This window comes from Sprattus sprattus (assembly GCF_963457725.1).
Source record: "Sprattus sprattus genome assembly, chromosome: 3".
NCBI lineage: Eukaryota > Metazoa > Chordata > Actinopteri > Clupeiformes > Clupeidae > Sprattus > Sprattus sprattus.
In genome coordinates this window covers 42,870,347-42,883,644 of record NC_137922.1, presented here as the reverse complement: position 1 = coordinate 42,883,644, position 13,298 = coordinate 42,870,347, and the positions used below count along the sequence as shown (strand labels likewise).

General features: G+C 49.2%; 3 protein-coding genes across 3 annotated transcripts in view; 1 reads left to right on the top strand and 2 right to left on the bottom strand.

The window, feature by feature from the left end:
• afap1l2 (actin filament associated protein 1-like 2) overlaps nucleotides 1-13,298 on the top strand; it is a 44,546-nt gene that overhangs the window by 11,715 nt on the left and 19,533 nt on the right. The window contains exons 2-4 of the mRNA XM_080835503.1: nucleotides 1,591-1,728; nucleotides 3,913-3,984; nucleotides 6,282-6,364. Coding sequence (XP_080691629.1) covers nucleotides 1,591-1,728; nucleotides 3,913-3,984; nucleotides 6,282-6,364 — 293 coding nt within the window. The remainder of the gene's footprint in view (nucleotides 1-1,590; nucleotides 1,729-3,912; nucleotides 3,985-6,281; nucleotides 6,365-13,298) is intronic.
• Nucleotides 8,147-9,882, bottom strand: LOC308362338 (kelch repeat and BTB domain-containing protein 13-like). The gene has a single exon (XM_080834945.1). It carries the CDS (start codon nucleotides 9,767-9,769, stop codon nucleotides 8,255-8,257), a length of 1,515 nt encoding a protein of 504 aa, XP_080691071.1. The 5' UTR covers nucleotides 9,770-9,882; the 3' UTR covers nucleotides 8,147-8,254.
• On the bottom strand, nucleotides 10,172-12,482 carry LOC308362336 (kelch repeat and BTB domain-containing protein 13-like). Its single transcript, XM_080834942.1, has one exon. It carries the CDS (start codon nucleotides 12,399-12,401, stop codon nucleotides 10,884-10,886), a length of 1,518 nt encoding a protein of 505 aa, XP_080691068.1. The 5' UTR covers nucleotides 12,402-12,482; the 3' UTR covers nucleotides 10,172-10,883.

Here is a 13,298-nt window from a genome sequence, read left to right as displayed (position 1 = left end):
TCTCTCTGTCTCTCTCTCTATCTCTGTCTCTCTCTCTCTATCTCTCTTTCTCGCTCTCTCTCTCTTTCTCTCTCTCCCTCAATCTCTCTCTCGCAGCCTGTCACCGTAAGGAACAGAAGAGCAGGCTTTTTTTGTCCAATTGAAGAAGGGGGGGGGGGGGGGGGGTCACTGAGGGTGGGGTATTTGTGTGGGGTGGGGGGGGGACGGCACACAAAGAGCACCCCACAACGTCTCCAGGCGGGCGGGCTGGCGCAGGCGAGAGAGATGGTCTCCGGCTTGTGGAGGAGCAGTGTGGGCAGGGCATCGCCCGTTTGGGCAGAAGGACAAAGCGCACCCATTCACCCCGAACTCCCCTGCTCCAAACCCCCCCCCCCCCCTCCCTGCTCCGCTCCCCTGCGCTCCTACTCCGTCCCCTGGCCAAAGCCTGACCCCTCCAGCCTCCAGCTTCCTCCTCTGCTGGTTCAGACACACTATAATCTCTCTCTCTCTCTCTTTCTGTCTCTCTCTCTCTTTATTTCTCACCCCCTCTTTCCCTCTCACTCTCACTCTCACTCTCTCTCTTTCTCTCTCTCTCTCTTTATTTCTCATCCCCTCTTTCCCTCTCTCTCTTACTCTCACTGTCACTGTCACTCTCACTCACACATGCAAATTCAGTGAAAGGTCATACACACATGCACACATACATAAACTGAAAAGAGAGGTGTGGGGGGGGGGGGAGTACAGTTAACACCAAAACATCATCACAGGATATGGCGCGCAAATCCCGACTCTAATATATCAGACACACTAAAGAAATATTTTGTATTCCGAAATTCTTCTCAAATCCTGAAATCCAATACAGCCACTCTAAAACCCCCTCGGGATTGCAGAAGGATTCCGATAAGGGTTCTTTTCAAAGGCTTTCATTTCGAGCGTCCAGGTCTTGAAAGACGTGCATGTAGGGGTGCATGTGACTGTGACCCTGGATGGAATGTGTTTTTTCATCACACATACGCTTAATGTCATAAGGGGAGGATGAGGTCACCACAAAGGATTGTCTGATTCTTCTACCGATCCATTCTTACCCGGGCCAGAACCGCAGAATTACAAGGATTTCACATGTGTGTGCCAAACAATCTATGCGGTAGATAGGGAATGGATGGCGGTTGGGGAGCTAAAGACTGGTGTGGGTTGATGTTTTGTGTTCAGGTGCAAGGAAACGAAAACAGGCCTGAAGAAAGTGTTTCGGTTCAATAGAAGGCTCAAATGCTTGATTGAGCTTGGTTGGCAGGAAATGACTTTACCTTGTCTGTGAATGAGGGAACTGAGCAGACTTCTGTATTGGTCATCAGAGTTTGTTTTGTCAATGAGCTGCATTTTATCTTTATATAGTCATTATGTCTACGTATGGATGAGTGTGTATCTTTAGCACAAGTGTAGATTCTAGTGATTTAGTGTGTAGGGAACGAAGTTCCCATTACAGTTCCTTTTCTCACAGTGGCGACTAATGTTTTGGTGCTAAACACAAAGTGTGTGTTTGTGTGTGTTTGTGTGTGTGTGTGTGTGTGTGTGTGTGTGTGTGTGTGTGTGTGTGTGTGTGTGTTTCATCAGTGCTGGAGCGGTTGCTGGAGGAACTGCAGAGGTTCTTGAAGCTGCTAGATGCGGAGAAGCTGAGTGGAAACGCCACGGTTCAGAAGAGTCTCCTCACAGACCTGCTGTACTCCTACAGATCTAACGGCACATATGCAGGTGAGCATACACACACACACACACAAATGCTCAATCTCACACACACACACACACACACACATTCCTCAATACACACACATTCACTCAGTGTACAGCATCCTTTTGCCCCTGCACCAGCACTGCACAACAGCTAGGCACTCCAGCTTGGCACTCCAGCATTGTGTCTCAGTGGGGTTCAGTAATTGCCCAAGCGGTGTCATGTGTGGGATGTGCCTGCCGGGTATCCCTCAAGAAGCCGGGGCTTCTGGCTCTCTGCTTGTCGTCTTCTCATCTGTCATGCTCTTGTCTTGTTTTTTTGTTTTTTGTCCTCCTCCCTTCTCTCCCAAAAGTTTTTGCACTGTGTTCAAGTCATTAGTTTTCCGTCCCCTTTGCTGTAGAAGCTCTGCAGCGTTTTCACTCTGTCACATACCACACACCCCCTCTGTCCCCTTTTTTTCTTTCTCTTTGTGAAGTGAACAGGCGAAACAGTGAAAGCAAGAGTGAAAGTTAGCAAGAAATCGAGCGAGTGCGAGAGAGAGAGAGAGAGCGAGCGAGAGACATAGGTTTCTATGTTCTGGTCTCGGGCTCTGTCGACTTCCTCCCCTGGCTCCAAACTGTATCATTTTCTGAGGCTGTTTTTATCCTCCAGGGAGACTCACTTCCTCTGGAGTAGCGGCTTATAAATAGCCCTCATTTCCATCGCACCAATCCCCCAATCTGTTTTTACTGTAGCAGAAAAACGCATTCTCACCCCTCCGTCTCCCTCCTCATAACCATATCAAAGGAGCTCGCCTGTGACTCCTGGATATCCTACCTCCTCTCCTCACCTGTTGGATACCCCCCCACCCCCCTCCTTTTTTATCATTTAATTAGATTTATTTTTGCTCTTCGGGGTCTGACTGGGAGTAAGTTAGCATAAACTCAAAAAGCGGGATTTTTTTTGTGAGTGATCCCTGGGGGTGGGGGCTGGGGGTGGTGGTGGGGCGGTAAATTGGAGAACTGCAAGCAGACATCGTTAGGTTGTGCTTTGACGTTGAGTCACTGTAGCCATGCTGTTGCAGGCAAGACAGTAAAAACTCTCTCTCTCTCTCTCTCTCTCACATACAATCAGGCCTGAGGCCCAGGGCTGTGTCAGGCCTTTTACTGTGATAGGAACCTGGCCCCTAACCTACAGCTCCCCTCTCACTCAGCCACTGCAGCACAGCCTTTGATCTGGAGGTGAAGTGGTAAGACACAGGAGGAGGTGCTCTCAGGGCTCTCAGGGAGAGAGAGAGAGAGAGAGAGAGAGAGAGAGAGAGAGAGGGAGAGGGAGGGAGGGAGGGGGGAGTAGTTAGAGGGAGAGGGAGGGAGAGACTGGGAGATAGGGAGGGAGAGAGAAAGATAGACTGAGAGAGAGGGAGGTAATTAGAAAGAAGAAGATGTAAAAGAGAGAAAGACTGAGAGGGAGGGAGTGAGAGAGAAGATGAAGGTGAGAGAGTGAGGGAGAGAGAGGGAGTGTTGAAGAGTGTATGGGTGTTGGAAGAGGGAGATTGCAGAGGGAAGGCCAGAACACTGGGAGGTAGAGAGCGAGAGGCCAAGAGTGACATACAGAAAGAGAGTAGAGATTTGGGGAGGTGAAGTATGACGGAGAGAGAGAGAGAGAGAGAGAGAGAGAGAGAGAGAGCGGGAAGACAGAACTACTTCTGTTCCTCTCCCTATGTCTTCTGGGAGTGCATGTTTGAGTGAAAGAGAGGGGAGCTGAAAAGGTTCAACTGTTACAAAGAACTTGTGTGAAAAGAAAGTCATGTCATCGGCCATAACTCTGTGATAGGTTCTGGAAGGCATGACAGTCTGTCAGAACCTTCCGGAATGGCACCCTTTGAAGCTACAGTATATTTTCCTGGAGAGAAATTGTGTGCCTCATACAGCAAATCACTAGTGGCCAATAGCTGCTTCAAAGAATCTTTGGTCAGTCTCTTGTGAAGTAGCATGTGTGTCATAGGTCACTGAAGGAGAGGTTGTCAATAGTAAATTAATATGAGTTACTGTTAAACCCTGAGAGGCAAATGAATTATGGACATCCACGGACAATTGTTAAAAAATCATAATTTTTCTTATATCTTAGCAAGCACCAAATGCATACCAATCGCTACATTAAAAAAATGCTTGAAAGTAGTTCCTTGCTTGCAAAAAAAAAGTGTGTTTTTCTGTGTGTGTTTTGAACAGGTGGGGATGAGGAGTACATCTACATGAACAAAGTCATCGTCACCAACAAGAGTCCAGCCCCAACAGACCGAGGTGAGATGGCAAAGGTCCCCTCAACTCAAAAACAGAGACCTCCTGGAATCTTCTGGAGTTATGGTCTTTTCTGAGAAACTCTGTGTCTCGTGACCTTTCAGAGACGTGACAGGCAAAGGAGCAGACGTGACGGGTCCCCGTCCCCCCCTCTCTTTTTTCTCTCTATTCTTTCTCTCTATCCTGGACTTTGCGGGTCTAAACTCTTTTCACTTGCTGTCGGAAGCGTCAGTGTTATTTTCAGCGCAGAGACCAGTTGCGGTGACCATTCGTGGATGTGGAAAGGCGCTGAACCCTCCCTAACCCATTCCCCCCCACCCGCACCCAACCCCTTAAACGCTCCCCCTTCCTCGCTCTGCACCATCACCACCCCTCCCGCCCCCCATTTCCTGTCTGCCGTCTCACTAACCTCCCTTTTGCGTTCCCCCCAGTTCACCAGACCCCCATATGAGGCCAAGCTGTTGTGTTTAGATTCCATCATGAGGAATGGTGGCCCTTGAGAGAGAGGGAGAGGGAGAGAGAGGAAGAAAGAGAGAGAGAGGGAGAGAGAGGGAGAGGCAAAGAGAGAGAGATGGAGGTGGAGAGAGAGAGAAGGAGAGAGGGAGAGAGAGAGGGAGAGAGAGAGAGAGGGAGGGAGAGGAAAGAGAAAGAGTGAGAGAGATGGGTCGGCCCCAACAAAAAAAAAACAGCCCTGAGCCACAAAGACCGTCGCATATCGCAATCTCTTTGATCAGCGAGTTTAACGAGCCAAGTCATTGCTTTGCTTTTGAGCGCACAGCTACGCTGCGAGACCAGACGAAAAAGCTCTAATTTGTCATACACTTCTTCTTTTTCTTGTCTTTCTCCTCCCCCCTGTGCCTTAAGTGAGTTATGTTTGCTTTTCATGTGCTGAGGCGACAACAGGGAACACCTGCAGGTTTATCTGGGCGGTTAGTCATGTCCTCCCACCTTACCCAAACAACTCAGCCAGCCTGGTGTACAGTAATCTCACCCTTGTTATGTGATCCTTCTAGGACCTCGGACAGGCAGTGGAATCAGGAAGAGATAGAAGCTTATTCATCTCAACCCACACACCGTGACCAAAGTCGTTTAAGCAATTTGAGGAATTAAATAGAGTTTAAGAGCGGCCGGGTTCAATGGCTGATACACAAGGCTTGGATAAACATTTTCTTTGGAGCTGGGAACTGCCATAAAACTATTATGACTAAACTCAGAAGGTTGGGCAGAAGAGTCCAGTCACACAGACATATAAACACACACACACACACACACACACACACACACACACACACACACACACACACACACACACACACACACAAACACAAACACACACACACACACACACACACACACAAATACATACACACACACACATACAGTACAGACAGCTGTGAGAAAAACCATAGACCAGTCTGAGTTTAAAATCCCAAAAACATGTGTAAATGCAGAGCACACTCACAGGTACGGTACACACACATGCATGCACACACACACACAGCTGTGAGAAAAACATAGACCAGCCTGAGCTTAAAATCCAAAAAACAGGAACACACACACACACACACACTCTCTCTCACACACACACACACACACACACACACACACACACACACACACACACACACACACACACACACACACACTCACACACACACACTAACACAGACATAGTAAACACATAAACTGCTGTGACATAAGGCTACTGTGACTCAGTCACACGCTACTGTAACCAAGTGAGCAAACACTCACCTTTGTGTCTCTCCACATGACTTTCTCATTCGGCTGCCCTCATTCAAAACACCACCTTTTTTTTTCTCCCAACACACTCCTGCAGCAAGGCAGATGGGATTCTTGAGAGAGGAAGTCAGTGGAATGCCTGAGGAGAGCAGTTGCAACATGGCCTCCAGCCATTCAGAAAAAAATAAACAGAGGCAGACAAAAAACGGGAATCAGACCCGTGAGCCAGTAAACGACTTGGGGGCTAATGCGAGATGTAAACATTCGACTTGTTCGCCGTGTTTACATTCTGATGATTCCCTTCTTCAGTGCTAGTGTAGGATGTGAACTGTCTCCTGTGTTAGGAGTTGACCTCATGAGTCATGCTAATGAGCCTTTCATGACAAGACTAACCTCTCTCCCTCTCTCTCTCTGTGTCATTCTCTCTTTCTCTCCCTCTTTGTCTTTCTGTCTGTGTCATTCTCTCTCTCTCTCCCTCTCTCTCTCTCTCTGTCTTTGTCCTTCCCTCTCTCTCTCTCTCTCCGTCTGTCTATGTGTGAATGGTTGTGTTTGGCCAGCAGACCACAGGCCTGAGACAGAGGCCAATGGGAAGTATGCTCCAGGCCCTCAGAAGAGCTTGCCGGAGTTGCCTCCACCTAGATCTGTGAGTACCTGCCGCCCAGTCACATGATCAATAACACCATCAGTATCACAATCACATCACACTCACATCACCATACATTATTTTAACTAACTACCCATCAGTGCACATCTGTCATGAATTAACATTCTTTACACTTTTATGTCTTGAGTGTTTTGAGTGCTTCTTGGAACCCTAAGTTGTTAAATCCAACTCCAGCATGCTGGATGTTAGTGTTGAAGGGTTGCATAGGGACATACTGTAATGGTCTACCTGTAAAACATTTTTTGTTGTGTCAGCCACTAAATGGCTGGAGATGAGAGCTGTCTTCATGAAACTTGTTAAACACAGTCAGCTGGAAGTAAGGTTTAGTTTATTGACTCTATGTGAAAACGCTGACGTGTCGGAGACCCGCGACTTCTTCACAGCAGAGGAGGGTTGGCAGGAGCACGGGAGGAGGAGCGAAGGGGGAGAGAAAAATCTCCAAACGGATCACTTTTTGAGTATTTTGTCTTTCTCTGCTGACATGTATTTGGGGTCACCTTCCCTGTAGTGCAGTTTTCTGCTGATGCTGTCACCCGCCACGCGCCAAATATTTGTTTTCTAGGGGAGGGTGTTGTGGGGGAGACTCTGTCCATGGAGCACTAAGCACCCGGCCTGAGACTCCACCACACATCTGTCTGAACTAGGTCACCACTGCCGTTAGCCACAAATACATACGCACTCAACACTCACAACAACACTGTCTCAAGGCATTCAACCAGCACCACCACCACAGGCCAGTGGTAAATGTATTAGCAATCTATTAGCGGTTTGAAAACCTTCCTAATGCCACTCGTTTCCTCTATGACTGTCGCCCTTATCTGGTTCTCACGCTTGCTTAAAACACCCGCCCGCCCTTTTGGTTGTTATTTCTTTTATGGACCACACTGCAAATAACCAGAACGTCTCCCATCCGCAGGTTAGAAAGCGCTGTTGACAGCTTGTAAATCCCGGGCCCTTTAATATGCACAGCAATCACCAGCGGAAGCCAGGGTATTAATCCCCCTACCTCCCTCCAGTAGCATAAAAGGGAGAAGAAGAAAGAGAGAGAAGGAGGGAGAGGCGTGTGGGGTGTGTGGAGTTAATGGGAGAAGTGTTAAGAGGGAGTCGATGATGGGTTCTCTCTCAGCGAGAAAGTGAGATGGAATGACAGTGTGAGGCAGACATGGAGAGAGAGAGAGAGAGAGAGAGAGAGAAGACATAAACGAGAATGGCAAAGGACAGGTGAAGAGAGAGACGGAGGGAAGTGAGAGCGAGAACAAGTGAAAAATAATAGTGGAAGACTCCCGATTTGGCCCAAGGTGAGAGAGGGAGGTTCGCAGGCAGTCAGACAGACCAGCAGGCGGGGGTCTGGGCTTAAATCGTCCCCTCTGAGACGGCTTTGAACTCTGCAGCCGGTCCACAGGAGGGGCGGGGGGGGAGGACTGGGGAGGGGGGGGGGGGGGGGGGGTGGGGGGGCACGGAGGTTCTGCTTCTGATCAAGAGCAGCTGCTCCAGCGGTTTGGGAGGTGTGTGAGAGCTGCAAAACTTCTGCTGGAAGCGTGTGTGTGCGCATGTATTTGTATGCAGATGCATGGCTTCTCACTTCTCGCTATGCAAACTCCAGATGTGTGTGTGTATGTGGTGGTGGATGCGCGTGTTTGTGTGTTTATTTTTAGTCAACTCTACTCTCTGTTTAGTGTCCAGATGCATCTCTAAGTGTGTGTGTGGGTGTGAATCACTCAGGCAAAACCTTAGCCTTAACCTTACAAAAGCATGAACAAATTATTGTTGTTTATTATTCCAAGTGCTAGCCAAATCATGTTGAATTGAGCAAAGGGCTTTTGTCTGATTGTGTATGCAGAGAAACCAAACAGAAAAAAACAGAATTGTCTACTTATGATCTTCAAGGTCATTCTCCACTGCTTCTTCTCCATCTTTTTCTTCCACATTCTCCTTTCTTTCTGCCTCCTCTTGTGATCCTTCCCTGGCCAGTCTGAGCAAACATGTCCATAGTGACCCACTCTTGGGAAAGCCTGTCATCTCCCTGCGGTGCTTCCACCCTGTTGTGGAGATGGCAAACTCTATGGTGACGGCTCGATTGACGGTGAACGCAGCATCTCCTCTGACCACCGCAGAGAAGAGCGCCCCCTTGCTGTTGATGTAGGATCCTGGCAGAGTGTTCCACTGTCCCGTGGTAATGTTGTAGCATTCCATAAGACAGCGTAGGAAGTCGTCACTGGGCCCGTTGCGCATGACGTACAGATTGTCCCTGTGAGCCACCATGCAGTGACCGTAGCTCTGGTGACGCACCATCGTGGTGATAAGCGTCCACTCATCCTCAGCGGGCACGTACTCATAGATGTCTGTGATATCTGGAGGCTTCCAGAAGCATAGGAAGATCCTACGCCGGCATACCGCCCCTGCTGCTCCTGCCACTGGTCTTGGGGTGTGCTTTATGAAAGACCAGGTTCCTGCAGCTACGTCAAAGGCCTCGGCAGATGACATGATCTTCCTGCAATGCTCACCTCCTAACGCATACAACTTACCCTCCAGGCCAAGTAAAGTGAAGTCATATCGAGATTGAGTAGGACCAGGTATGTCAGTCCAGGTGTTTGTTAACGGGTCGTAGCAGAAGCCACGGTCGACCGCCACCTTGCTGACTCCCACCACACCCCCGATCACGTACAGTTTCCCGTCCAGCACAGCCACACCCGCCATAGAGGTGCTGGAGTCCATCGGCAGGTCGGTCAGGAACCTCCAGACGCCCTGCTCCTCATCTAGGTGGCACACAGTGCGGTATGTGTCATGGAGGATCTTCATGGAAGGGCTGTGGGTACCCAGGGCTATGAAGGAGGCTGGCGTGAGCATCTCAATGTAGCTCAGAATGTCTGGGTGAAGGGACTCCTCTGCCACCCATTTCAGATCGCGGTAGGAATCACAGATGAACGTAGCAGCGCTGGTAAAGAGCTTGTGTAGGCCAAAAGTAGCCGCTGCTTGGCACAGCAGCAGGCAGTTATCAGTGTCCAATATGTCTGCCAGGTGGCTCTCTAGCGCCTCCACCTGGAGGAATGCAGCGCACTCCACGGCCTCCATGAGCCGATCCGCATCCGGTAGGGGGGGGCACTCCCCTCTCGCCACAGCTAGAGCGACCAGAAACCCTCCTGGTTTCAGTCCACCTTGCAGGTAAACCTCATTTGTGTGGCTATCTCGCATTCCAGAACGGAACAGTCCACGGAAGTAAGCGCAGCTGCCTGCTAGCAGGGTTCGGTCCACTGTGAAAACACTGCCCCCCACACGCACCCTCAAGGGCCCTGCCAGCTCTTCTCCCTCCCCCAGCTCCGAAGCTCCAAAGTGGGGCACAGTGTCAGCCTCAGGTCCCGGGCAGCTGGTGAGGAGGGGTTCCATGAAGGTGGGGAAACCCCTGCAGGCTGGGCCAGTAAGCCGATCGCTTCAGTGGAACGTGTGCCAGGACAAATTTTGAGGGTCTTTAGAGAGTTCCTGCTTGGGAGTACAGTAAATAAAACTGTTATGAGTGTGTGGAGGCTACATGGGTGTTTTCGGAGTGCGTGTACAAAGTGTTTTTGCAGCGTCATATTACTGCGTCCCTTGGCAATAGAGTTGAGCTAAAGATAGAAATGTCAGGCAGTGGACAGAGGTCTCACAATTTGAGCAGACATTCACATGCAGACATACATAGACCTGAAGTATAGAAACACACAAACACTAACAAGTATTGAAACACATAGAAACATCAATACACACTCTTGCATGTTTTATTACACACACTCACTAGTCGAAGCAGTATCATGAATGTTTTGACCATTTTATGGTTTATTCTATAGGGAGGTAGATAATATAACATTTTAATGGTAAATGGTCATGCGGAGAGGAGATAAGAACACCAATGTTCCCTCTAGCCTCCCAGGCTATACACTAAGTAGGTTTGTGCTCCAGGTTTGAAACCCTACGAGAATATAGGAAAAGCAGCTTTTACACCACAGCGTAGCCTAATATATCACCAACTTAAGTTAGTTAGCAAGCTAGATAGTGAAAAAGCAGCTTTTACACCACAGCGTAGCCAAATATATCACCAACTTAAGTTAGTTAGGAAGCTAGAAAGTGTTTCTCACGGGCCTTCAGTACTGTTGTTGGTGTTTGCCAGCCAAGTTAGCTGTTAGCAAGTTAGCCCGCTAATTTGTTAAAAAAACTCTGTACTGTGTCTTTAACTAGAAGAGGAGTACTTAATGATTTTCTTCAAAGCATAGTAATCATTCTTTTTGTTGTCACAATAGTATATGTGTGTGTCTGTGTGCAATTTTGCAGTTCTGGACAGGGTGGATGTGCATGAATGACATTCTTGTATCAATGCCATAGGAGCTCTGCCTCACGTAGACTGGGCTTACAAAAATATGTACAAATATCTTTATTCATCAAATGGCTAAGTTACAAATCATATTGAATTTCTGATTGTCTCCACATCCTGTCAGACAAATTACTGTTTTTTTTTCAAGAGTAGTATCTACACATGGTCTTCAAGACCGTTCTCTTTAATAACTTCATCTCCATCATGTTCCTTCACATTCTCCTTTCTTTCTGCCTCCTCTTGTGATCCTGCCCTGGCCAGTCTGAGCAAACATGTCCATAGTGACCCACTCCTGGGAAAGCCTGTCCCCTCCCTGCGGTTCCTCCACCCTGTTGTGCCCACGGCAAACTCTATGGTGACGGCTCGGTTGACGGTGAACGCAGAGTCTCCTCTGACCACCGCAGAGAAGAGTGCCCCCTTGCTGTTGATGTAGGATCCTGGCAGAGTGTTCCACTGTCCCGTGGTAATGTTGTAGCAGTCAATCAGACAGTGTAGGAAGTCCGCACTGGGCCCGTTGCGCATGACGTACAGATTGTCCCTGTGAGCCACCATGCCGTGACCGTAGCTCTGGTGACGCACCATGGTGGTGATAAGCGTCCACTCATCCTCAGCGGGCACGTACTCATAGATGTCTGTGATATCTGGAGGCTTCCAGAAGCATAGGAAGATCCTACGCCGGCATACCGCCCCTGCTGCTCCTGCCACTGGTCTTGGGGTGTGCTTTATGAAAGACCAGGTTCCTGCAGCTACGTCAAAGGCCTCGGCAGATGACATGATCTTCCTGCCATGCTCACCTCCTAAAGCATACAACTTACCCTCCAGGCCAAGTAAAGTGAAGTCATATCGAGATTGAGTAGGACCAGGTATGTCAGTCCAGGTGTTTGTTAGCGGGTCGTAGCAGAAGCCACGGTCGACCGCCACCTTGCTGACTCCCACCACACCCCCGACCACGTACAGCCGCCCGTCCAGCACAGCCACACCCGCCATGGAGGTGCTGGAGTCCACCGGCAGGTCGGTCAGGAACCTCCAGACGCCCTGCTCCTCATCCAGGTGGCACACAGTGCGGTAGGTGTTCTGGAGGTTATTCATGGCAGGGCTGTGGGAACCCAGGGCTATGAAGGAGGCTGGCGTGAGCGTCTCAATGTAGCTCAGAATGTCTGGGTGAAGGGACTCCTCTGCCACCCACTTCAGATCGCGGTAGGAATCACAGATGAACGTAGCAGCGCTGGTAAAGAGCTTGTGTAGGCCAAAAGTAGCCGCTGCTTGGCACAGCAGCAGGCAGTTATCAGTGTCCAATATGTCTGCCAGGTGGCTCTCTAGCGCCTCCACCTGGAGGAATGCAGCACACTCCACGGCCTCCATGAGCCGATCCGCATCCGGTAGGGGGGGCCGCTCCCCTCTAGCCACAGCTAGAGCGACCAAAAACCCTCCTGGTTGCAGCCCACCTTGCAGGTAAACCTCATCTGTGCGGCTGTCCCGCATTCCAGAACGGAACAGTCCACGGAAGTAAGCGCAGCTGCCTGCTAGCAGGGTTCGGTCCACTGTGAAAACACTGCCCCCCACACGCACCCTCAAGGGACCTGCCAGCTCTTCTCCCTCCCCAAGCTCTGAGGCTCCAAAATAGGGCACAGTGTCAGCCTCAGGTCCCGGGCAGCTGGTGAGGAGGGGTTCCATGAAGGTGGGGAAACCCCTGCAGGCTGGGCCAGTAAGCCGATCGCTTCAGTGGAACGTACGCCAGGACAAATGTTGAGGGTCTTGAAAGAGTTCCTGCCAGCCAAACAAAAGAGAGTGTGGCGTGTTTTTGAAAGTGCGTGTACAGGGGGTTTCTGCAGCGTCATATCACCGCGCGTCGCCTGGAAATACAGCTGAGCTAAAGATAGATGTGTCAGTTAGTCAGGGGGCTAGGGGGCCTGCAACATGAGCAGCTACTCACATGCAGACATGTATGCACTACACAGTCACACACACACGCATACTTGCATACTTTATTACCTACACTTACTGGTTAACCACAGTAAGGGTTGTATAAATGTCAACTTAATATAACTCCTACCAGAACGATAATAAGCGAATGCATCTATATTGCTCTAATTACACTTATTACTACACCATAAGTGCAACAAGCCCACAGCGCTATCATTTGAACCAGTTATTACTATCTGGCTGATACGTTCATGTTTGTTTTGTGTTTGTGTTGAGGTTAATTATTCTCTAACACCACCCCTAAGATATCTGAGTAGGGGAATGTAAAATGGTGGGACACAGTTGCTGTTTTTACACTTTTACTTCTATGACGTAAAGACATTAAGCGATCAAACACACTTAGTGTCTCAGACCTTTCCAAGGTCCAACAGCTCTACTGCCACTCCACTCACCAGCTGTGGTATTTCCATGCAGACATGTTAGTGTGTCTCTACTGTAGTGGAATTTGTTACAACTGCATTGACCATTTTATACCAAACAGGCAACTACTGTTCAGTATATCTAATATTCTGATGGTATATTGTGTAAAATATGTCAGATAATGCATATATTATCTGTAATGGGAATACACTGATTGACTGCTGGCTT

What these genes read in the sequence shown, in the direction of transcription:
- LOC308362336 (XM_080834942.1), bottom strand. Translation starts at nt 12,401, where the DNA reads ATGGAACCCCTCCTCACCAGCTGCCCGGGACCTGAGGCTGACACTGTG.
- LOC308362338 (XM_080834945.1), bottom strand. Translation starts at nt 9,769, where the DNA reads ATGGAACCCCTCCTCACCAGCTGCCCGGGACCTGAGGCTGACACTGTG.